The sequence below is a fragment of the Gopherus evgoodei genome, chromosome 1 (assembly GCF_007399415.2).
Source record: "Gopherus evgoodei ecotype Sinaloan lineage chromosome 1, rGopEvg1_v1.p, whole genome shotgun sequence".
Classification (NCBI taxonomy): Eukaryota; Metazoa; Chordata; order Testudines; family Testudinidae; genus Gopherus; species Gopherus evgoodei.
Window position 1 is genome coordinate 109,372,112 of NC_044322.1, and position 25,036 is coordinate 109,397,147.

The 25,036-nt window shown below is 43.8% G+C and overlaps 1 protein-coding gene across 3 annotated transcripts in view; it reads right to left on the minus strand.

Annotated features, from left to right (window-relative positions):
• Positions 1-25,036, minus strand: part of TUBGCP3 (tubulin gamma complex associated protein 3) — a 112,606-nt gene that overhangs the window by 35,253 nt on the left and 52,317 nt on the right. For all 3 annotated transcript variants that reach the window (XM_030568809.1, XM_030568801.1, XM_030568816.1), the window contains 3 exons: positions 24,519-24,685; positions 18,771-18,881; positions 18,286-18,394 (listed from right to left, as the gene is read on the minus strand). In XM_030568809.1, coding sequence (XP_030424669.1) covers positions 18,286-18,394; positions 18,771-18,881; positions 24,519-24,685 — 387 coding nt within the window. The remainder of the gene's footprint in view (positions 1-18,285; positions 18,395-18,770; positions 18,882-24,518; positions 24,686-25,036) is intronic.

Genomic DNA, 25,036 nt, shown 5'->3' on the forward strand with positions numbered 1-25,036 from the left:
CCTAGGGCATGTCTACACTTACCTCCAGAGCAATGGATCCAGTGGGAGTCGATTTATTGTATCTAGTGAGGACGGGATAAAATCGACCGCCAAGCGCTCTCCCATCGACTCCGGTATTCCACCAGAGCAAGCAGCGTAGGTGGAGTCGATGGGGGAGTCAGCAGTCGACCTATGGCAGTGAAGACACCGCAGTAAGTAGCTCTAAGTACATCAACTTCAGCTACACTATTTTCACAGCTGAAGTTGTGTAACTTAGAGCAACTTAGCTCTCCCCTACTCCCTAGTGTAGACCAGGCCCTAGGAAGCACCACTGTTGCAAGAGACTTAAGTGAGAGTGGAAAGTAGATTCAATATTACTGATCATGAGCATGCAAAAAGCAAGCATCAGGCTAAAAAGTCATAAGATTGACTAAGATGTTGTGAGATTTTTAGAAAAATAATAAATTTATGGTAGTTTATATGCCTTCTGGTGATTGAACCTTTAGAATTCACATTCCAGCTTCTCTCTACAACCACGCAGGCTAAAAAATTACTGTTTTTTTTTAAATGAAAGCTGAGATTCTCATGTAATCACATGAATCCAGGAGCTGAGGCTTTAAGGAAAAACATGAAATATCACAAGACTTACAATAAAAAAGTTACAAGAGTTAGCAGCACCAAAATTAAATGTGGGTTTTCAGTGGTGAGGGCAGAGAGGGAAGAAGGAGTGACCTATATATATACATATATATACATACATATATATACATACATATATACACACACACACACACACACACACACACACACTTCAAAACTGTAAGGGAATCACACCACTACATGACTCTGGTACAACTGAACCTGGAATATCATATTTATAGCCTTCACATCATATTACCATTGACACTGATGAAATTCAGTGAGAAACGACGAAAAAGTTACCAAGAGACTAGATTACATTTATAAAGAAAGATTAAGGAATAAATATGCATAACTAGGTAAATGACAAAATGTGTGTGTGTGTGTGTGTGTGTGTGTGTGTGTGTGTGTGTGTGTGTGTGTGTGTGTGTGTGTGTGTTAGAGCTATAATAGTCTACAGATATTTTAAGAATAAATGGAGAAGAAATATTTAGGGTGATACAAGGGACTGAAACTAGAAGAAACTGAACAAAAGTGAGAAAGAGAACATTGTGACAAAATTTGAAAAATGTATGAGTGAAATATGTTAGAATGAGATTCTCCAATGGGAAAAGGTTGTTACATTTAAAGTTGAAGTGGACAAAGAACACTAGAAAGTGAATTGTAGGGAATAATCCTGCATTGTCCAATGAATGGAGTTAATGAATTAATCATGGCAAGTTGTTTGTTTTTGTAAAATAAGGAATTGGAATCTGAAAAGTGGGAATAGTTAATTTAATAACCTGTGGAACTCTCAGCCACAAGACAGAGCGCAAGCACTTATCAAGAGTCCAAAGAGAGCACAGATTATACAAGTTCTTGGAATGCACTGGAGACAACTTTTTATCATAGAAGGTGGAGAAAACTACTATGGGAGAAACTATTCTGGATTTTATTCTGAGAAACAGGAAGGAGCTAGTTGAGAATTTGAAGGTGGAAGGCTGGTTGGTGAAAGTGATTATGAAATGACAGATTTCATGATTCTAAGGAATGACAGGAAGGAAAACAGCAGAAGATAATAGACTTCAAGAAGGCAGACTTTAATAAACTCAGATAATTGGTAGGTAAGATCCTGTGGGAAGCAGGTCTCAGCATTGCCATCAAGCTGTTCACAAGGGAGCGGGAAGACCTTCTAATTTTCTCCACCTGGATACCCAGGTTCTGAGCTACTCTCCTTAGGCACTTTGGATGCACCTTGTAATCCTCTTGCAGGGGCACAATATCAGTTCCCGTGACTACTTCATCTGGGGAAGAGGAGGAAGACGCCTGAACCAGCACAAGGCCCTGCTCTTTGCCCTCAGCACTGGCCGGGTCCTGCGATACTCTCTCTTGGTACATGGTACCAGAGCCTGGATCGTGTTCTGGTGGTGGAAGCAGTCTGGACTCCGAAGCCCCCGAATATGACCTCTTGGAATGGGAACCTGCCTGTGCTGGAAATGCCCAGGGATTCCAGAAAGGTCATTGCATGGGGAACTGCCACTGTCCTGGTGGCCACGCCAGAGGTGCTACCCTTTGTCTCTGATCTATAGCAGGACAGTGTCTGCTGGAATGGCGATGACGGCTTCTCCGTGAGACGTAAGACTCTGCCTCTGAGTTAGTCTCCAAAGATCCCTTCCAAGACCAGGGTGGAGCTGTGCCGACTGGTGCCGGTGAGCAGTGCCGGGAGGGAGGAGACTGGCGTTGGGCTATCATGACTGGTTTCCCCTTCGAAACTATTTGAGGCCTCTAGCCTGCAGAAGTCTTTCCAGTTAGTTCCACTGCCGACAGCTCCTGTATGGCAGAGGACATTGGTACCAGTAGCGTGAACAAGTCCCTCATCGTTTCAAACACCTCCAGCATTGACGTACCAGCAGAGTCGTAGGGCTCCAGTGCCTCTCTCATGGTGGCAAGTCTATCAGTGCCAGACTCAACGACTCCCGTTCCGGGACCAGAATCAACAGCGTGGCATGGGTTATCAATGCCACAGGGTGGCCTGATACAGGTCGTACCCTGGCAGTGTCCCTCTGACCTCAATGTTGGTGATCAGCCTTCGTCGGTCTTCCTTTGCTTCTTCCTACACATCAGCGACGGTGAAAGGTGCCTCGGCTCTCTCGCCTGCACATCCTTCTTTGGCACTGGGGTTCACTGACAGTGCCGAGGTTCCTTACTTGCGATCAGAGCGTCTCGTCTTGGTGCCGGAGCTAGAGAATGGCACTAGGTGTAGCCAGAGTGCTCCTTACTAAGGCCAATGTATTCAGTGCCAAGTCCAAGTGGCCCAACTTGATGGAAGTCAGAGTGCTGCCTCCGTGAAGACAGAGCAGAGTCTAGCATTTCTATACTTCTTTGTGTGGGGCTTAAAATCCCTACAAATCTTGCATTGCTCCTGCATGTGAGCTTCTCCCAGAGACACTTAAGATGACTGGAATGGGGGTCATTTACAGGCATAAGCCTGAAACACTGAGACTAAGGCATGTCACAGTGCTGGGGGGGGGGGGAAATTAACCCCACTTAGCGGCGTTCTGAACTAAACTAATAACTGAAATTTCACTACTAAATTTAAATCAATTCTATACAATAAGAGAGAGAAAAGTCCACTGAGGAGTATTTGAAGCAGCAAGAACAAGTTGTAGTTCCAGTGAGCACCTTGGGCGGTAAGAAGGAACCGAGTGGACAGCGGGGTCCTTTACACAAGCACTATGGGAGCGCAACTCCAAGGGGCACAAGAGCCGACAGATACTGCTGAGGGAAAAACTTTTCAAGCACTGCCACTGGATGGATATGGGCAAGCACTTGAAGAATTACTTGGACAAGTTAGATGCCTAAATCAGCAGGGCCCTGATGAGAATCCTAGAACACTTGAGAATTTACTGATGAGCTATTAGAGATTATCTCTGAGAATTCAGAGGCAGGAGAGAACAGAGAGGACTGGGAAAAGGGCAAATATAGTACTTATCTATAAAAAAAGGGAATAAGGACAACCCCAGGGAATTATAGACCAGTCAGCTTAATTTTGGTAGCCAGAAAGATAATGGTGCAAATAATCAATCTGTGAGCAAGTAGAAAATAGTAAGGTGAGAAGTAACAGTCAATATCGATTTGTAAAGAACAAATCATGTCAAACCAACCTAATATCCTCCTCTCACAGGGTAACAAGCTTTGTGGATGGGGGAAACAGTAGAAGTGATATATTTCTACTATAGTAAGGGTTTTGATACTGTCTCACGTGACCTTCTCATACACAAACTAGAGAAATACAGAGTAGATTAATCTACTATAAGGTGGGTGCACAACTGGCTGGAAAACCATACTCTGAGTCTAGTTATCAAGGATTCATAATTGAGCTGGAAGGGCATATCAAGCAGAGTCCCACAGGGCGCTGTCCTGGATCTGGTTCTATTCAACATTTTCATAAATGATTTGAATGATGGCAGAGAGAGTACACTTATAAAGTTTGTGGACAATACGAAGCTGGAAGAGGCTGCAAACCCTTTGGAGGACAGGACAAGAATTCAAATTATGACAAACTGGAAAAATGATCTGAATTACACAGTATAAAATTTAATAAAGGACAAATGCAAAGTACTACACTTACGAAGGAATAATCAATTGCACAAATACAAATTGGGAAATGACTGCCTAGGAAGGAGTGCTGCAGAAAAGGATCTGGGTGTCATCGTGGATCACAAACTAAATGAGTCAACAGCATAACACTGTTGCAAAAAAGCAATCACTCTGGGATGTTTTAGCACACTGATTCTCAAACTATTGTACTGGTGACCCCTTTCACACAGCAAGCCTCTGAGTGCAACCCTCCTTAAAAATTAAAAAACACTTTTTTATATATTTAACACCACTATAAATGCTGACTGCAAAGCAGGGTTTGGAGCGGAGGCTGACAGCTCACGACCCCCTCATGTAATAACCTTGCGACCCCCTGAAGGGTCCTGACCCCCAGTTTGAGAATCCCTGTTTTAGCGGGAGTATTGTAGCAAGATAAAGATGTAATCCTTCCACTCTACTCAGCACTGATAAGGCCTAATCCAGTGCTTAATTTGTGCCAGGGCTAGCCAGGGCAGAGCCCTAGCACCTCCAAGTTTGGCAGTTCATAGCCCTGGCACCTCTGGGCTTGCTGCATCAGTTATGAATGTAAAAACACTGCGTGAACCCTGGCACCTCTTTCATTACAAATAAAGCACTGGCTTCATCTGGAGTACAATGTCCAGCTCTGGGCACCACACTTCAGGAAAGATGTGGATAAACTGGAGCAGAGGTGAGCAACCAAAATTATTAAAGGTCTAGAAAACATGATCTATAAGGAAAGATTGAGGGTGGAGAGAGAAACAGGTTTGTTTAGTCTGGAGAAGACAAAACTGAGAAGGGACATAACAGTCTTCATGTACATAAAAGGCTGTTATAAAGAGGAAGGTGATAAATTGTTCTCCTTAACCACTGAGGATAGGACAATTAGTAATGAGCTTAAATTGCAGCAAGGGAGGTTTAGTTTAGACATTAGGAAAACTATCCTTACAGTTAGGGAGTTTAAGCACCTGAACTAAATACCTAGGGACACTGTGAAATCTCCGTCACCAGATGTTTTTAAGAACAGGTTAGACAAACACCTGCCAGGACTGGTAGATAATACTTAGTCCTGCCTCACTGCAGGGCATGGGACTAGAAGACCTAACAAGGTCCCTTCCAGTCCTACATTTCTAGGATTTAAAATATTACACATAAATAACTACATTAAAAGATTATTATTCAAGTTGCAAAGTCAAGCACTTGGAAGTTAGGAAATGCCAGGTTAGGGCTGAGTGTGCAACTTTAACTTGCCTCCTTTATGTGCATGCATTATGACATTCTTTAATTACATGATCACACACTATTTTTTTCCCTACAGGATCCTTGCCTGATTCAGTGCACAGGGCAGACCTACTTTGTGGTGCTTGACTTTGCCTTTATAAAGTTACATACACATAAAAAAAAAAAAAAAAAAAAACCTTTAAAGAATATTAAGGTTGCAAATTGAACACAGTCATTTCACCCTGTGCCATAACACTGACACCCACATGGGTCATTAGCAGGGCTGGAACCTTTGGATCCACCATACAGACCTCTGCCACTTGACATAACTAAGTAATTGATAGCAACAGTAGGTCATCATCCTCTGTGTGGACAAGCATCAAACAGAGATGAGACACACACTTTTGCTGAAGGTTTCACAGATATTTATTGACAGCAGAGAAATGGTGAGACTCAGGAACCTTGGGTTCCATTCCAGGTTCTGGAGGAAGCATTCTCTAGCAGTTACAGACCGTTTTGTCAGTTCCTTCACAAGCTTGATCCCTGGTCCCCACAACTTGTCCCGATGCTGTCTCTTCCCCAGTCCCTGGCTCCTCAACCGAGTCCCCTTCTTCTTGACCAAGCAACCTGTCACAGTTCTCCCCTTCTTACCCCCACCACTCCAGTTTGTCATCCAATTTCAGTCCCTCCCCTCATCCCGTCTCCTGGACTAAGTCCCTTTGTTCAATCAGTTCACCCCCCACAAGCTGGCTCCTTGTTTGATCCGTCTGTCTTCCCCCGACCTCTGTAAATACCCATTACCCTGCCAGTGGTCCCAGCCTCAGCCTCTTTGTCCAATCAGTCCCAGTCTTCCTTCCTAGTTGCCAATCCCCATGCCCCCACAACTCCCACCCTCAGTTTCTTTCTCCTCACCCAGGTCCTAGTTTCACCAGGGTCCTCATCAATCTACTCCTGTCCCTCTTCCACTTGGTCTGGCTCTCAACCTCTCTGCATCTGAGTCAGGCAGATTATTTCTCCAGCCTTGTGAAAGCACAGGAGAGAGAGGTTCCTAGCTCTCATTTTTGATGCCATGATCCACCTTGTTCCAGTGCACCTAGGAGCTCAGCTACAGTTACAGGGAATGTCTGGATTCATCCCTGTGGCCCTAGCCTGGAACATGCTCAGTCATGCTGTGGGGATAGTGTCAGCATTAGAAGCTGTGGGGTGATGGAGTATGGTCAGTAAGCACAGTCTTCAGAGATTTTAGCTGCTAAATTCTATTGCACATGTGAAAACGGATTTTTCAAAACTTGTAATTTGGCCAAATTTTGGAGGATTTTCCACAGGAATAAGCAAAAGGCAGAACCTTAAGACAAAAAGCTATCCCATGTGAACTTTCAAAACCCTATTCCATATCATAGGGACACTAGTTTCTCTCAGAAAAAGTAGCTTCGTTCTTGGAAACTGGTTTGGCTGAAAATTTCCAAAAAATTCAGCCTGAAGTATACACCTGGCATAGAGTGTTTATGCCAAAACAGTTTGGAAAAGTTAAAAGCAACTGAAAATAGGTTCTGATAAGGCAAAGTGGCAGACAACTTTAATTACAGGTGATGGTGCCAGGTCTTGCCATAACAATGGTATCTGCAGCAACCCTAGCTACTATAAGAATTTGTAAGTGTTAAACCATCAGTATTAGGACACAAGCTCCCCACTAACTGCCTGTTCATCACAGGGGTCTCACCCCTTCCTCTGAAGCACCAGCTACTCTTGAATAAAGAATGACTAGACTAGACATTACAATGCCTATATTCCTAGGATGCACAAAACTGACCGGTAGAGGTAAAATAACTGGAGGAGGTTGGGACTATCAATAGGTATAATTGTATTATGGCAAATGGGTTGGAGGTGACATGGCACCAGAGATGCCTGCTCAATTCTAATGGTTTATCAACCCTGACTGGCCTCCTGCCAGTTCCCCATTATCTTCAAAAGGTGGCAAGACGGTTACTCACCTTCGTAACTGTTGTTCTTGGAAATGTGTTGCTCATATCCATTCCAATTAGGTGTGCGCGCGCCGTGTGCACGATCGTCAGAAGATTTTTACCCTAGCAACACTCGGTGGGTGGGCTCAGGCGCCCTCTGGAGTGGCACCCTTCTGGCGCTGGATATGTGCCCCTGCCGACCCAGTGCCCCCTCAGTTCCTTCTTGCCGGCTACTCCGACAGTGGGGAAGGAGGGTGGATTTGGAATGGATATGAACACATCTCGAAAAACAGTTACAAAGGTGAGTAACCGTCTTTTCTTCAAGTGTTTGCTCATATCAATTCCAATTAGGTGACTCCCAAGCCTTACCTAGGCGGTGGGGGCGGAGTGAGAGGTCGTGAAGTGAAGGATTGCTGAACCAAAAGCAGCATTACTCCTGGACTGCTGCACTATCGCATAGTGGGTGGCGAAGGTATGCACCGATGACCAAGTCGCTGCCCTACATATCTCCTGAATGGGCACATGCGTCAGGAAAGCAGAGAATGAAGCCTGAGCCCGCGTGGAGTGGGCAGTAAGGTGCGTAGATGGGACACCAGCCAAGTCATAGCATGCACGGATGCATGATGTGATCCAGGACGAGATGCATTGGGAGGAGGCTGGAAGGCCCTTCATCTGGTCTGCCACAGCAACAAACAGCTGTGACATTTTCCTGAAGGGCTTCATTTGGTCGATGTAGAAGGCCAGGGCCCTGCGAACGTCTAGGGAGTGCAGCTGTTGCTCCCATCTAGAGGCGTGCGGCCTTGGGTAGAAGACAGGGAGGAATATGTCCTGGTTGACATGGAAGGCAGACATCACCTTAGGGAGGAAGGCTGGGTGGGGTCGCAGCTGTACCTTATCCTTGTGGAACACCATATATGGTGGTTCCAATGTGAGTGCCCGGAGCTCAGACACACGCCTCGCCAAGGTGATACCTACGAGGAAGGCTGTCTTCCAGGAAAGGCACAGGAGCGAGCAGGTGGCCATTGGCTCGAATGGGGCACCCATGAGTCTGGATAGGACCAGGCTAAGATCCCACATAGGGACTGGTTATCGAATTCGTGGGAACAGGTGCTCCAACTCCTTGAGAAATCTGCTGACCATGGGATTGGAGAAGACGACCAAGCGCCTGTTTTCACCCGGATGGAAAGCCGAAATAGCTGCCAGGTGCACCCTGATGGAAGATACTGCCAAGCCCTACTGCTTTAAGGACAGGAGGCAGTCCAAGATGACAGGTACTGACGCCTGTAGGGGGGTTGTATGATGCTAGGCGCACCAGCAGGAAAACCGCTTTTGCTTGGGTAAGTATGTGGACCCGGTAGAGGGCTCCCTGATACCCAAAAGGATCTGCTGAACCGAGAGAGAACAACACAGCTCAGACTGATTTAGCCATGCAGCAGCCATGCTGAGGTGGACAGATTGCAGGGATGACAGAGTTGACCATGATCCTGAGTGATCAGACCTGGCCACTGCAGGAGTGGAATCGGGGTGTCCACCAACAGCTCAAGGACAGTGGTATACCAGGGCTGTCTGGGCCACACCGGGGCAACCAGAATCAGATGGGCTCTGTCCCTGTGCAGCTTGATTAGGACCCTGTGGACTAGCGGGAATGGAGGAAAGACATAGCACAGGTTATCCTTCCACTGAAGGCATTAGGAAGGCATCCGACAGGGAACCTGGAGAGCACCCTTGGAGAGAGCAGAACATCTGGCATTTCGGATTCTCATGAGCGGCGAATAGGTCTATAAGGGGAAAGCCCCACTTCAGGAAGACAGAGTGGATGACGTCCAGGTGAACCAACCAGTCATGAGCCTGGAATGATCTGCTGAGGTGGTCCGCTAAGGTGTTCTGGACCTCTGGGAGAAACAAATGCCACCAGATGGATTGAGTGGGCTATGCAGAATTCCCACAGATGACTGGCCTCCTGATAGAGGGGAGACAACCGGGCTTCCCCTTGCTTGTTGATGTAAAACATGGCCATAGTGTTGTCTGTGAGGACTGCAACACAAGGGCCTTGAATGCGCTCTCGGAATGCTTGACATGCCAGGCGCAGTGCTCTGAGTTCCCGTACACTGATGTGCAGGGATAACTCTCCTGCCGACCATAGCCCCTGTGTATGGAAGTTCCCAAGGTGGGCTCCCCATCCCAGGGATGACGCATCTGGGATGAGGGACACGGAGGGCTACGAGGTGCGAACTGGCAGCCCTTCGCACACTGATTTGGGGTCCAGTCACTAGCCTAGAGAGGCTAATACCCCTGGCGGGATGGTAAGCACCGTGCTCCAGGTGTCCCGACCTGGGCGACATACTGTTGATAGCCAGGCTTGGAGTGGACGTAGTCGCAGCCTGGTGTGCCTGGTCACAAATGTGCAAGAGGCCATGTGTCCCAGGAGGCATAGGCATGTTTTCACAGTCAAGGTCACGAAGCTTTGCAGGCTGTGGATGATGTTCACCAGGGATTGGAAGTGTGTTTCCAGCAGAATTGCCCAGGCTAGGCCTGAGTCTAATACTGCTCCTATGAATTCTATCCTCTGGGTTGGTAACAGAGTGGATTTCATGACATTGAGCAGGAGGCCCGGCCGATCGAATATGTTCATGGTGAGCTGAACATGAAACTGCACCTGATCCCTGGAGCGACCCCGAGTAAGCCAGTCAGAGACATGGGAACACTTGGACCCGTTGTCGACGAAGGGAGGCCACCACCACAGCCATGCATTTGGTAAACACCCTGGGGACCATGGACAGGCCGAAAGGAAGGACAGTGAATTGAAAGTGCTGTTGATTGACCACAAAGCAAAGGAAGCGTCTGTGCGCTGGGTAGATCACAAAGTGGAAGTATGTGTCCTTCATGTTGAGGGCAGCGTACCAGTCTCCAGGATCTAGGGAAGGAATAATGGTCCCTAGTGAGATCATGAGGAACTTCAGCTTTAACATAAATTTGTTCAGTCCACGTAGGACCAGGATGGGCTGAAGCCCGCCCTTAGCCTTGGGGATTAGGAAGTAGCGGGAATAAAAGCCCTTGCCCCTTGACTCTCCCGGAACCTCCTCTATCACTCCCAAGCCCAGGAGTGATTGGAGCTCCTGTAGAAGGAGGTGCTTGTGAGAAGGGTCCCTGAATGGAGACTGGTACTCTGCCCTCGGGCACACCTTCAAAAGTTCTGCTTAGGCCCTGCCGATGGCTTAGGAGGGCCCTGGTCTTGGCTGGCTTGGTGTCCCGTTTGTTTCCTTTTACCACCTTGGCTGTGTCTTCTAAAGAAGTCCTGTCTCAGCCGAAGGGGAAGGTATGACCTCTGAGGCTGTGATCTGAAGGGCCTTCTCTGTATTAACTGGGGTATGCATTCCCAGAGATCGCATGATAATTTCTCAAGTCCTTCAGACTCCGCAGCCTTGAGTCTGTCTTCTCAGAGAATAGGCCCTGGCCATCAAAGGGCATGTCCTGGAGGGTCTGCTGCAACTCTGGTGGTAAGCCAGAGACCTACAGCCACGAGATGTGGCGTATGGCTATGCCCGAGGCCAGGGTCCTAGCTGCGGAGTCTGCGGCGTTCAGAGAGGCTTGTAGAGATGTTCTGGCCACCTTCTTGCCCTCCTCTACTATAATCCCAAATTCCTCTCTGGATTCCTGTGGAACCAGCTCCTTGAATTTCTCCATAGAGCGCCACGAATTATAGTCATATCGGCTCAGGAGTGCCTCCGGCCGAGTACACCTTGCGCCCAAACAAGTCTAGGTGTCTAGCGTCCTTTGATTTAGGCACCAGGGCCTGCTGACTGTGCTGCTCCTCCTAGTTGACTGAAGCCATGACAAGGGAGCACGGCTGGGGGTGCATATAGATGTACTTGTTGTTCTCTGAAGGGACAAAGTACTTCCTCTCCATCCCCTTCACAGTAGGTGGAATAGAGGCTGGTGATTGCCAGACTGTCTTGGCATTGGCCTGTATGGTTCATATGACGGGGAGGGCAACTCTGGACGGTGCCTCCGTGGACAGAATGTCCACCACAGGGTCCGCTACCTCCACCACCTCCTCTACCTAGAGGTTCATATTGCTCACCACTCTGCGTAGCAGGTCCTGGTGGGTGCGGGGGTCCATAGGAGGAGGGCCCAAAACCGTAGTCCCCACCACTGGCTCATTGGGCAAGGACGAGGAAGATATCCCCAGGACTAGGGGATCCTGTGTGAGATCCTCTTGTGGAGGATCTTATTGCTCAAGGTCCATCACGCTAGGAGCATGGGCCTGCATTGGCACTGGAGCAGTCGCCTCAGATCCTCGAGCGGGAGTGGGGGGAAGGTGAAGAGAGACAGTGGCCTCTGGTACTCGGGGCTCTGAAGAGGCAGAAGGGGAAGCCCCCGAAGGAGCCCCCTGGGCTTGATGGTAAGTCCAGGGGGTCCAAAAGGACCACTGTGGGGGTTCGTGGCCCAGGTCCTGGCCTCCTTCTAGCCACTGCCCTGTACTGCCCTCATCCTGGTCCTGGTAGCCACCTTGCGAGCGCGATGATGCAGAGGCTGAGCGAGATGGCCAAGGCGGTGCTGTACGCGCCAGCGCTGAGTACCCCGGTGCTGTATGGTGCCATGGACTGGTGCCATAAGGCAGAACAGTACCGAGACGTCGATCGGTGCCTGCAGTCGTATTGCTACCAGGAGCCTGATCTGGACCTCGATGGCGACCTCCGGTGAGATCAGTATCGGGACCAGCTCCAGGTCAAGTGTTGCTCTGACTGGTACCAGAAGTGGTGCCAGGAGTCCAAACAGTACCGGCCGTAACATGATTCGGATCTCCGTGAGCCGGAGCAGTGTCACGGGTATGACCGGAGTCGAGAGCAAGAACGGTGCTGGGATTGCGAGCGATGCCGTGATGGGTGCCACGAAGACTGGGATCGGGACCGAGACCAATGTCGTCATCCTCCAGTAAGCGACAGTGGTCACGTGAGGGGACGGCTTTCCCTTGGACAGCACTGTCCATGCCAGATGGCTGAAAAGATCTCCGGTGTGGAGGGTAGTCTCAGCTTAACCACGGTGTGCACTGGGGAGCTTACGTGCACTGGACTCGATGGCCCTTGTGGCGCCGGAATCGACGGTGCAGGAGCGGATATTTGTCCTATGTGCTCTGGCAATGGATGCGGCTCCAAGTGCAGTACAGGAAGCGTCGGCAGCTGCTGCACTGACAAACAAGAAGTTGCCAGCACCTGCTCAAGCTGCTGCTTCTTCTGGATTGGAGACAGAAACCTGAACCGTGGTGGTGGAGGTGCTGGGAAGGTCTGGCGCCATGAGCCTTTGGTAGAGTCCAAACGCGGTGCTGGAACAGTTGGTGTCGCAGGGGCCCTCCACACTGAGGATGACGGTGCCGAGTCTAAGCGCCCAGAGGAATGGACCGGGCTAAAGTGCCGCCTCCGTAAGGAGCTGCTTCAGTCTAAAGTCCCGCTCCCTCCTGGTCCTCGGCTTGAAGGCTTTGCAAATGCAGCACTTGTCTGCTTGGTGGGATTCCCTGACCCACCTTAGGCAAGAGTCGTGAGGGGTCTCCCGTTGGCATTGGCCTCTGGCAAGCCGAGCAGGGTTTGAAGACCGGAGACCCAGGCATGGGCCTGGGTACCAGGATGGGGAGAAGGGAGAAGACCCCGTTCCCCCCCCACTAATTAAACTAACTAAGTAATTCACAGCTATTAACAACTATAACCAGCTATTAACAACTAATCAGAAATTATTAACAGGTACTAAAGAGAATGCTAGGGAGAGTGGAGATCAGCTAAGCTGCGCGCCACAGTTCCAACGACCGTCACGGCAGGTAAGAAGAAACTGAGGGGCGCTGGATCGACCGGGGCATATATCCGGCGCCATGAGGGCACCACTCCAGGGGGCACCTCAGCCGACCCACCGAATGTTGCTAGGGTAAAAATCTTCCGACGATCATGCACGCAGCGCGTGCACACCTAATTGGAATCGATATAAGCAAGCACTCAAAGAAGAATTAAGGCTTACATGAGTTGTCTGTGCTGGACCACTTAGTGTTGTCCCCCATTTGAACTGCTGCATGCCTCAGTTGTTACCTTTGCCATAAGTTCATGTTGAAAAGTAGGAAGAAAAACCTTCAAGGAAGGAAGAGGACAAGAGAAAAACAATGTTATGCAAGGTCCACCCCAAAGTCATGTGTTCTAAAGCTCAGTCCCTGAGGAGACACTTCCTTTTACAGGGTGTTTTGAGCCCAAGTGGAAGGCAAGACAAAATAGCTGACAAATCAGCCAGAAAGGAGCTAGAACTTCTAATCACATGACTTAAATTCAGACCTTGCATAATACTCCTCTTTGATTAACAGTTGTATAGAGTGCCATTTCTGTTCTGGGTGTAAGGCAGCTAAGTGAGGGTTATTGTAAAAGGATTCCTTCTTAAAACATATGCGCAGCATGCCTCAGGTGACGTGACCAGGGTTCAATCACCGAATTTGGTCCGCTGATTGGATCATTAGCTTCCCCGGCCTGGGCCAGGTACTAATGGGGAGTGCGATGTGAACACTGAACAAATACATTTGTTCATTGTATAAGAATTGCTTCCTTTTAATCAGTTTTACATTTGATTCCTTTCTCAATTTCATACACTGAGCTCTCATTCTAGCATTATGGGACAGGAAACCTGAGTAACCTTCTCTACACTTTCCATAAATATCTCTTTCCATGGATACAAGTTTAAACATCCCATGATTATTGTCACCTGTTTAGAAACTGCAACTCTAGTATGGAACTGGGCATATTGCACTCATTGCACTGCCAATGCATCACAAGAATTAATGTAATTTCCTGGACTGAACATGGGAGCGGGAGCCAGGAACTCAACACTTAATACCAACTTTGTCACACACAAATCAGTCATAACCTCACTCTCTCTTCTCCATTCCATTAGGAAACAGGTACTACTAAAGTAATTAAGTAGTATTATGACAAACTGGTTGGTCTTCAAAAGTTGTAGATTCTTGAAGTCAAAAACAAACAATGGTATTTGCAAACCTTGAAGTTTAAACATACTGGAATTTGAAACCCTAGAGTGCTATAGTTCTCTACCTCCATGAAACCAGGTTGTGTTTGGGTGTTTTTTGTGTTGCTGTGGGGTTTTTTTTTGTCAGCAGATAGTAAGCAGGTCAAAGTACTGACCAAACAGAAACTAACAACTTTATGCTCTAGACAGCAAGCTTCACTTTCAGGTTATATAGCAAGTAAACATACAAAAGTCTAAGTATACCATCAAGAAAGCTTACAATTCATTTATATTACTATGGTAAAGTCATTCTATAATTGTTCATCAAAAATATCAAAAGTTAAATGAGACTGACAAGCTCTCTTTCCAATCACATCTGGTGTCATCTGGAAGTAATTAGATAGAGGATGCAGGAAACCACTTTTACAAAGTAAGATTAGTAAATTCAAGAACACATTAGGAACTATGTGATTCTAGTGGTGGATTTATACATTCACAAAGAGAACTAATAATATAGCTTATGTCTGACAATGTGTCTTCAGTTAGCGCTATTGTTTTTTAAAATCTCTATTGTAAATAAACTTATTTCTAGTCATTATAATGACAGTATTCTACAAATAAGTATTTTTCCACTGCACTTAAGCTACCTGGGTTACACCTACTCACTGTCAGAACTCAGTGTTAGTTTAAAGACAGCAATTTTATGTTGGAATAAAATAATTTGCTAAAAACTTAACCAGTTGGCTTCCCTTTAAGCCAGACATATAAAAAAAATGGTGACTATAGACTGTGTTTGTCAAACTAATATCAAAATGTGTCACGTATCAGAGGGGTAGCCGTGTTAGTCTGGATCTGTAAAAGCAGCAAAGAGTCCTGTGGCACCTTATAGACTAACCGACGTTTTGGAGCATGAGCTTTCGAGGGTGAATACCCACTTCGTCAGATGCATGTCAAAATGTGTCAGTTTTTACTTATTTAAAATGTGCTTAGCCATAATGAATTCTAGCCATGCAATTTTTCTGTGAAAATTACAATGGTAAAACAGTACTGATTGTGTACCAACATGTACTGAACTATCTAAATGGGAAATGACATGCAAAATTCTGTGCAAAATTATTAGACTCGATAGACTTTAAGGTCAGAAGGCACCATTATGATCATCTAGTCTGACCTCCTGCACAATGCAGGCCACAGAATCTCACCCCCCCACTCCTGTAAAACCCCTAACCTATGTCTGAATTATGGAAGTCCCCAAATTGTGGTTTGAAGATCTCGAGCTGTAGAGAATCCTCCAGCAAGGTGACCCGTGCCCCATGCTGCAGAGGAAGGCGAAAAACCTCCAGGGCCTCTGCCAATCTGCCCTGAAGGAAAATTCCTTCCCGACCCCAAATACTTCAATATTTGCTTTCACACATGCATCTAGGTTGCAATGTACTGCAAAAGTTAACCCAATATTTCCAAATGTACCATTTATGATTGACTAGGAAAACACTTCATTAAGTTTAAGACTTCTTAAATAAAGATTTACACCTATACATACACCTAAAGTAAACATCAATTTTTAGAATGCATCTAAATATATAATTCATCTATGACTATAACAATTTTTAACATTGTGCATGGCTAAATTGTGTATAGTTTTAAACTGTCTGAATACATATTTTTGATACACTAACAGATGTCACATTCTCTCATACATTTCCATAAAACTTGTTTTTAATGCTAATGTAAAAAAATCCAAAGCTAATTAAAGCAATAAAGCATACATTCAATACATACAATAAAGTTAGGATCGGATTTAAAATGACAAAAGCAAGGAATCCAGAGTTAAGACTGGAACTCTCTTTAATTTACCCTATGATGATTAATTATATAAAGGGAAATTTCACAACAGTGGCAGATTAAGCAAATAAGAACATATGCACAGGCAGGGAAGGATGAGCTAAAAATGCAGTTTCACCACTGACAGAATTTTCTTTTCTTGTGGGGATGGACAAGATAAAATTATACAAATTAACATAGAAATGGTTACTTTACCATACCATTTATACTTAAATTGTAAACTGTAGGGGCAGGGACTGTCTTTTTGTTCTATGTTTGTACAATATCTAGCATAATTGCCACTACAGTAACAAACAAAACAAATCAACAAACAAATGGTGTATTTAGGGTATAGTCCCCAGTCTTGCCAAGATCATAATAGAGTAGGACTATAGTGGAGTCAATTTAAAAAATAAAACCAAAAAAACCCAGTGCTATCTGAAAACATTTTAACTAGTGTAACATCTAAAATTGATGCAATTGAAAGATTAGCGACTTTTTTTCAAGTTTGTTTCCTTTGTTCATTTAATAACTGCACTATGTACTCAGAAAAATTAATTTCCCCATATAAAGGGGTACCTTGCCCATGGGCTGGAGAACCTGGGGCTAAACTAGCTCAGATTACAAGATGAGTCCCACCAGAGGGGAATAAGATTATTCAAATATAAAAAGCAACAGGCAGCAGGAGGAAATATGAGGAGGAGGTTGAGCTCCTACCGCGTGGGAACTGCAGAGTGAAGCTACAGGGGAAGAGTCTCCTGCAGAAGAATCAAAAGTTGTTTTTTATATTCAATTCAGAAGTAGCCAAGAGAAGAAACGCAAATTGGATGAACTTTGAGAACAGGTATGGCAGAAAGAGAGATTTTACCAGATGTTATGAACTTCAGAGGAGAAAGCTTTTACACCCACAGAATCTAGACTATATGAAAAAAGATTTAGGAGGGGATAGAAGAAGTGCATATGCCCACAAAAAATCATTTTATTAATATGATATTCATAACGCATTTTGATCAAGTACGCACAACATTGTATTGGGAGTCTATTTAAGAACCACAGAAACACCACACTTTAATTTTTTGAAAGGAACATTTCTGAATGTTGATAAATGCAAAGTAATGCACATTAGAAAACATAATCCCAACTATATACACAAAATGATAGGGCCTAAATTAACTGTTTCCGCTCAAGAAAGAAATTTTGAGGTCATTGTGAATAGTTCTCTGAAAACATCCACTCAATGTGTGTGGCAGCAGTCAAAAAAATCTAACAGAATGTTAAGAATCATTAGGAAAGGGATAGATAATCAGACAGAAAATATCATAATGTCTCTATATAAACCAATGATATGCCCACATCTTGAATACTGTGGGCAAATCTGGTCACCCCATCTCAAAAACTGGAAAAGGTACAGAGAAGTGCAGCAAAAATGATTATGGGTATGAAACAGCTTCCAGATATGACAGAGGTCTATAAAATGTTGACTGGTGTGGAGAAAGTGAATAAGGAAATGTTATTTACTCCTTCCCATAACAAAAGAACTAGGGCTCACCCAATGAAATTAATAAGCAGGTTTAAAACAAAAGAAAGTACTTCACACAATGACTCGTTGGCAGGGGATGTTGTAAAGGCCAAAACTATAAACAGGGTTCAAAAAAGAACTAGATCAGTTCATGAAGTATAGGTCTATCAGTGGCTATTAGCCACGATGGTGAGTGATGTAGCACCACACTCTGAGTGTCCCTTGCCTCTGTTTGCCAGAAGCTGGGAATGGACAACAGGGGATGGATCACTAGATGATTGCTCCATTCTGTTTATTTCTTCTGAAGCACCTGGTATTGGCCCCTGTCCATAGACTGGATATTGGGCTAAATGGACCATTGGTTTGATCCAGTATAGTGGTTTTATGTTCTTAACTATACTTTCCTACGTATAAATGCATTTTGCACATTAAAAACATTATTAGGAAAAGTTTTCTATAAGCAAAAACATCCAGTTAAACTTTACTTTGCCAAAAACACTAATTACAACAGGTCTGAAGTTCAAAGGTACAATTAGGTTATCAGTTCTGATATCATACCATCTTTTGGTGCTTCTGCAGACTTTGCCACCGCTATCATCTTTGTAGATGGAGTTTGGTCATGACAAACCTGATGTAAGAAGTTTATGGATTTTCCTATTAGAAGGACCTAAACACAAAAGAATAAACTTTAGACATTTTTATATAAATAATAAAAATGAGATGTTGTCCATAAGTTAATTGTTGCCTCCCGACTCCCAACCCCTGAAATACAAATGAACCCACTGATGTAGTAATATATATCAAGCACTACTTGTTTTTAAAAGTCCTCTTTCTTCAAAGTACCGGTAATTCAATTACACAAAACTAAGTTTCTTCTTCCATCTCAAAGTAACAATCCAGATTATCCAAACACCTTTTTCAGACAACATGGTAGGTTCAGAAAATTCGTATAAATTTATGCTACATGTTCTTAATGTTATTCCAGCCATAAACAGCAGCAAAGGGTCAATGAAACATCAAACAAATAAACCTTTTTCCGATACCTTTTTTGATTGATCCATTGTAATGAATGAAGGGATCATTGATTTTCTCAAAGTGTACTTGTCATGCCACAACCGGTCTGCTTTAACTGTAGGATCTGAAGCTACAAAAAACTGCAGGTTGACAGAAGCATTAGATATAAAAGGAATTTACCTGGCATTTACGTTTCACACACATACACCCACTCTTGTATTTCATTTCTAAGTGGAGACATATTACATATACATGTTTATTTATAGTCCCAAGTGAAGCAGATGTTATCGTTGCCTTTGGGCTTTTGGGGGAGTGGACTTCTCTTGTTTTGTTGTTTTCTTGAATAGTGCATGCACATACTACATAGAAATCAAACTGTATTTTTGTATAAGCATTTTGGTACTTTTATGCTGTGCGGGCAGTGTTTTGGCACCACTGTTTTTTTGGTGGACAGCAGTATTTTGATGCACAAAAAAAAGAGCTGTAGCTGAATCCACCAAGACTAGCTCATTATTTCTCCTGAGCTTCTTGTCAGAAGGATCTTTCAAGGAAGCTATGCACTCTATGGGAAAAGCCTGCGATATGCACAAAAAGGACCACACCTCTGATCTCTCAGAATCTCTGACAGGTGGTAAAAAAAAACAACACAGCATGTTGCCAGACGCTCTCTTTGCCCAGAGAGTCTTCTTGAGAGAAAAGGCCTTTTATTTGACTTGAATAGTCTCTTCACAGAGATCTGAAGTCTTCAATGGCAAAGACCCTGGCTTGATCTGGAGGAGCCTCCATCTGGGAGGGCAAACACTGGATCTGACTCAGATATGAACTCTTTCATGTGGGCCCTTCTGCCTAACCAGGCCCTAATTGCAAGGATGAGGCCAATGAGAGGCCAGGAGTTTGGGAGGAGGTAGCTCCCTTTCTGGGCAGTCTCTTCCCAACTAAGTTCTTTAAACAAGGAATTGCAGATCTATCATAAAGGGGTTTAAATGGGAAGAAAGTCAGGATCAGGCAGCTACACGCAATAATGTAACAAAGAGTAACAGCCCAGATTGCAGACTGGCAGGCTCTTCCAATCCCCTCCCACTTTCATCCTCACAAGGGCAGAGTTAAGGTTGTGATGCATTGTCAGTAGTGAGGAATGTAGAGGGCATGCATAATCAGATGCCTTAATTTACAATTTCTTGTTCTTTGGGATTGGTGTTATGTATGTTATTTAGAGACTAACTTAACTAACACACAACATATTGTTTTATGTATTTTCTTATTTACTCAGATTCTGAAGGGACTGACAATACAGCAATAGCTAAATTAATTAAAAAAAAAACAGGCTCTGCTGCTGAGTCGGCTGGGGGGCACTTTCATGAGGATCCTAGTATTTGGTAAATTAGCTGCTGCTTTGTTGGTTCCTATTCTTCATTAAACTTAGTTGGTTGATTATAGATTGGCAGGATCCAGGAAAGATGATGCAACAGGAATACACCACATATTCATTAAAGCTGAATTTGTCTACATAGGAGTTTGGAAAGTGCCTAACAGAAGTTTTCAAACTGTGATTCACGGAGAGCTGACTGGCCACATAGTACTGGTTCTCCTACTTACAGCCACCTGCTAAATCTCATTAAAAATAGACAGGAACTTATAAAATAATTTCCTAATGTTACTTTTTCTGGTAAGCAGGAATGCTAAATTGCAATTAGGCAAGCACTGTTATCACAAAGGAGAAGGGAAGTGCCCACAAGACACTGTCTCCATTAAGATGTGGTCTACACTACCAAAGAGCTTGAGAATTCCTGGCTTACCACATTTTGGACTACACTTTAAATAGTAAGTGCCACATTCTGTATTCAAATTGGGTGGGCTTCTGCTGGGCTGGTGATCTAGAATGCTGAGGTTTCCATCTTGTTCTCGACAAAGTGTAATTGATGCAAAAAGATGCCTGTGCGAGCCTGCAGAAAGCCAGAAATAGTTCTGGGAAGTGTGAACTGACACATTCATCTCAATGGGGTGCCCATTGAGAAAAATTTAAATGTCAAAATTGTTCTCAGTGTTGATCAAAACATATAAAAAAGAAGAGTGACAGTCACATCATGAAGTTCTTCACAATCTACTCACTAGCAACTCAACTTGGTGCCACTTTAGGGTATGACACTTTGAAGAGTACCATCAGTTTCCTCCTCTGAATAAACCTGACCTGTAGAGCTCGAACGCTAGATGTAAGGAGCAGAGGCCAAGGGAACGAGAAACTCATAAAGGGGGAGTCAATCACTCAGAGGCCAGGATGATATCCAAACCCTGTCCCCACATAACCAAAGTGGCCTCCCCTAAAGAAGCCAGATAGCTTTGTCCCTATAGCTAGTAGTTGCTGATCCTCCTCCCTACTCCTCTTCTGGTTTTAGCAGACATCATTGCATCAGTTACAATCAAGTCACACTTTCAAGCTTTTCTTTGTAGCCATGAATATTTACAAAAATATTTTAAAATGAAATAGATTCTGATGCTGTGACATGAATGAGCCAGGAGTTTAGGCAGATGCCTATTCTGCCTAGGCTTTAATCCAGCCTTGCCCACAAACGTAAATGAATGCTAGCGAGTGGGAGCCAGGGTCTGAAAAGCCCAGCAGTGGATATGCTATCTGTTAGTGACATCTTGTGTGCGTGGAGCTTCAGAGAAAGCCTCCAATATTTCTCCCCCCAATCTGAGTCTGACTAAATGAATATTCAGATCACCAGCTATATCTGTACTTAGATACTTTATCAGAACTGTTTAGTAATTTAAAAATTAATAATCTGATTTTTTTATTATCTATTTTAATTTTTTTTGTGACAATTACAACCGACAGAGTAGACATATGTAAATATACAGTGGTATTTGGCATGGATTTACAAAGACCAACTACAGAAATTGTTAAGAAATTATAGTAAACAGTCAGACTATGTATATAAATCAAAACACTCAGATTATTTTCAAGAATGCCTGAATAGCTCACATAATGAGGCTAGGACCAGTCTGTAAGATGCTAATGGTGTTATGGAGACAACACACTATCCCAAGAATTAGAAATTTAAAAAATTTACTCAATCAAGAGATTAGGTATAAAGTAATGCTTTTCATTTATTTGTTATTCCTTTAACCACAAGGGCTAATTTTTGCAGACAACATACAGACCATCTTGGTAAGTGGCATGGAACTAGATTTTGATCAATATGAACAACAAGAAATGTAATTTAAAAAAGAAAAACCTTAGACAATTCAGTCACTTCTGGAAGTTATGAAAACAATGCTTCCTCTAAGGGCAAAGTAAAATGCAATTACTGTATCTAGAAAACATCCAGTAGCAAATACAAAGAGACAGGAATGCATTTTAGATTATAATTAATCCCATGAAAATACAGAGCCTGAAGAGGTAGCGGGGCGGGGGAGGGAAATCAAGGTCAGACTATAACTGCAATATGCTTTTATTTTATTGATTCATTTTCCACTCAAGGTCTTTGATTTTCATTATTATATCACACACAAAGAATCACAGAAAAAATAAGAACTCATCGTACAATTTAACTGCTAGACAAATGCCAAGGCCTCCCAACTAAAAACAGAAATTAAAAAATGGTAAATTTTCTTATCAAGGAACAAATTTCAAACATTAGATTCATTAATATGGATTGTGAAGGATCCCATCTTCATCTTATCAAGCAAGTAGACCTTACTGGGGAAGAGAATTTTTTTTCAAAATGCCACTGCTAGCAAGACCAACATATGGCCTTCAGACAAAATGTAAGCTGTAAGTCCAACACACCACATTAAGCTATTGTTTATTTTCAGTATTTAAGATGCATTATCTAAGTACACATGTAAATTGAAACAAGCTACTTGCAAAAAGTTGACAACTAATAAGTGACAGTTTCAATCACTTATGAGTTTAATTTTTTTATTTGAAATATGGCAGAGGAGAGGGGACAAGTTACTTTAATACTTTTGAAAGGTGTCATAGAGGCAGCCTAAAGACTGAAGTCCTCTATTTAACCACATAATAGACACAGGCTTCCCTATGTTGACCTCAAAGACCAACTCTGGATGACACTAATTCATTCTCCATGCTAATTTAATTTTTAACTCCAATACAGAATCATAGAAATTGACGAGATGATTTAGTCCGTGGTTAACAAACTCAGTAACCTAAGGTCCTATTCATTTTTAAAAATAGAGGTTAGGCTCCTAAATCTCATTGAATTTCAAAATAAGATTACATAAACAGAGTTGTAGCCTGGCAAGGAGAAAAGCAAGCATTGCGATGATTAAGATAAGTGTAAACAGGAACAGTTAACAGTGAAGCGTCAACGAGATCTCTGAATAAAAAGCCTTATATAAGAGTTGAATACTCTGATTATTAATTTTGTTAAAATGATAGAATAAGGAGGTACTAGAAAGGTGATAGTACATGAATAACTACAACAAAGGATGTATTTTATAAGAATCTATTACTGTACAAGTCAAAGCAAATTTTGTAGGACTTTTAAAGGTACTTCATTCTCATAACAATTTTCTACAAAATTTGAAAAAGTGAAAGACTCCAAGAGCTCAGTCTATTTAGCTTAAAGAGAAGGGCAGGGGTGACCTGATTACACTTTATAAGTAGCTACATGGGGAACAAAAATTTAATAATGGACTCTTCAATCCAGCAGAGAAATGTATTACACAATCCAATGGCTGGAAGTTGGAGCTAGACAAATTCAGACTGGCAATAAGGCATTAAATTTTTGACAGGGAATGTAATTAACCATTGGAACAATTTACCAAGGGTTGTGGTGGATTTTCCATCACTAAAAAGTTTTTAAAATCAAGACTGGGTGTTTTTTTTAAAAGATATGCTTCAAGAATTACTTTGGGGAAGTTCTATGGCCTGTGTTATACTGGAGGTCAGATTAGAAGATCTCACAGTGGTCCCTTCTGGCCTTGAAATCTATGAAAATTATTTGCATTAATGCTTAGGATAATAGTAGGAACTGTAAACATAAGACATTAATAAAAATAAACTACAAAGCAAGAGAAACAGTCAAACCTCATACATCAGGCACAAAATGGATTGCTTGCAAGGCTGGAACAATTTTTGTACACCATAATGTTATGAGTACATTTTCCAGAAAGAGGTTGAGAGAGTCTGGGCTCTCTCTAACATCAGTTTTTTTGCCATGAGTAGAGGCAGCATGCTGGACTAGATGGATCAATTTTCCAATTCAGTCAGGTCATTACCACATGTAGCTTAGTTACATACACAGTAAGTCACACAGGCCATTTCATACTTTAAAACAGAGGTCAGCAACCTCTGGCACGTGGCTCACCAGGGCAGGCACCCTGGCAGGCCGGACCAGTTTACCTACCTGCCACGTCCGCAGGTTCAGCCGATTGCAAATCTCACTGGCCGTAGTGCGCTGTCTGAGGCCAATGGGGGCGGTGGGAAGCCATGGCTAGCACATCCTTTGGCCAGTGCCACTTCCTGCAGCCATTGGCCCAGAGCAGCGAACCGCAGCCAGTGGGAGCCGCAATTGGCCGAACCTGCGGACGTGGCAGGTAAACAAACTGGCCGGGCCGGCAGAGTGCTTACCCTGGCAAGCAGCATGCCAGAGGTGGCTGACCCCTGCTTTAAAATAATGTTGAGCAACTGAACTATTCTTATGCTCATAGTGGGTTCAATCCTGCAGTTCTCACTCAAAATGTATCATTGATTTTTACTCAAAGAAGAACTCGAAAAGGTATCAATATTATTAGTTACACATAAAACTTACTTCATGGTACGTATCCTCCAGCTCCCCATCATAAATCCAGCGGTAAAGGAAATTCAAGACAGGATGGGACACTAGACCAAGAATGTGTTGGACCAGGGATCTCATATAGGGATCTCCTGTTTTAGTGTAGGCATGGACAGCTGATGCTAGTTCACCACCTTTTCTTCCTAAGGAGACAAAAATAGATAGGTGAAGGAAAGAGAGCAGGTTCTGATTACGTACTCTATACTTCAAAAATAAAGTTCTTCAGGCCTTGATGACTAACTGTATGTCTGTCCATCTCTGACTTGTTACACAGCAATTTTAAATCCAACACATATATCAACATTTAGGCTATGTCTACAATGCATGCCACTTGCAGCAGTGCTTAGGGTATATGTAGCTACATACTATGGAGAAAAGCAGACTGCAGTCACACAGGAGGGGTGAAGTGTGTGGCTACACATGTCAGTGGAAGGCTCTGGCAGCGTGGAGGCATAGGGCAAGCCTTGGCAGCAGGGAGCCGCTGGAACCTTTCC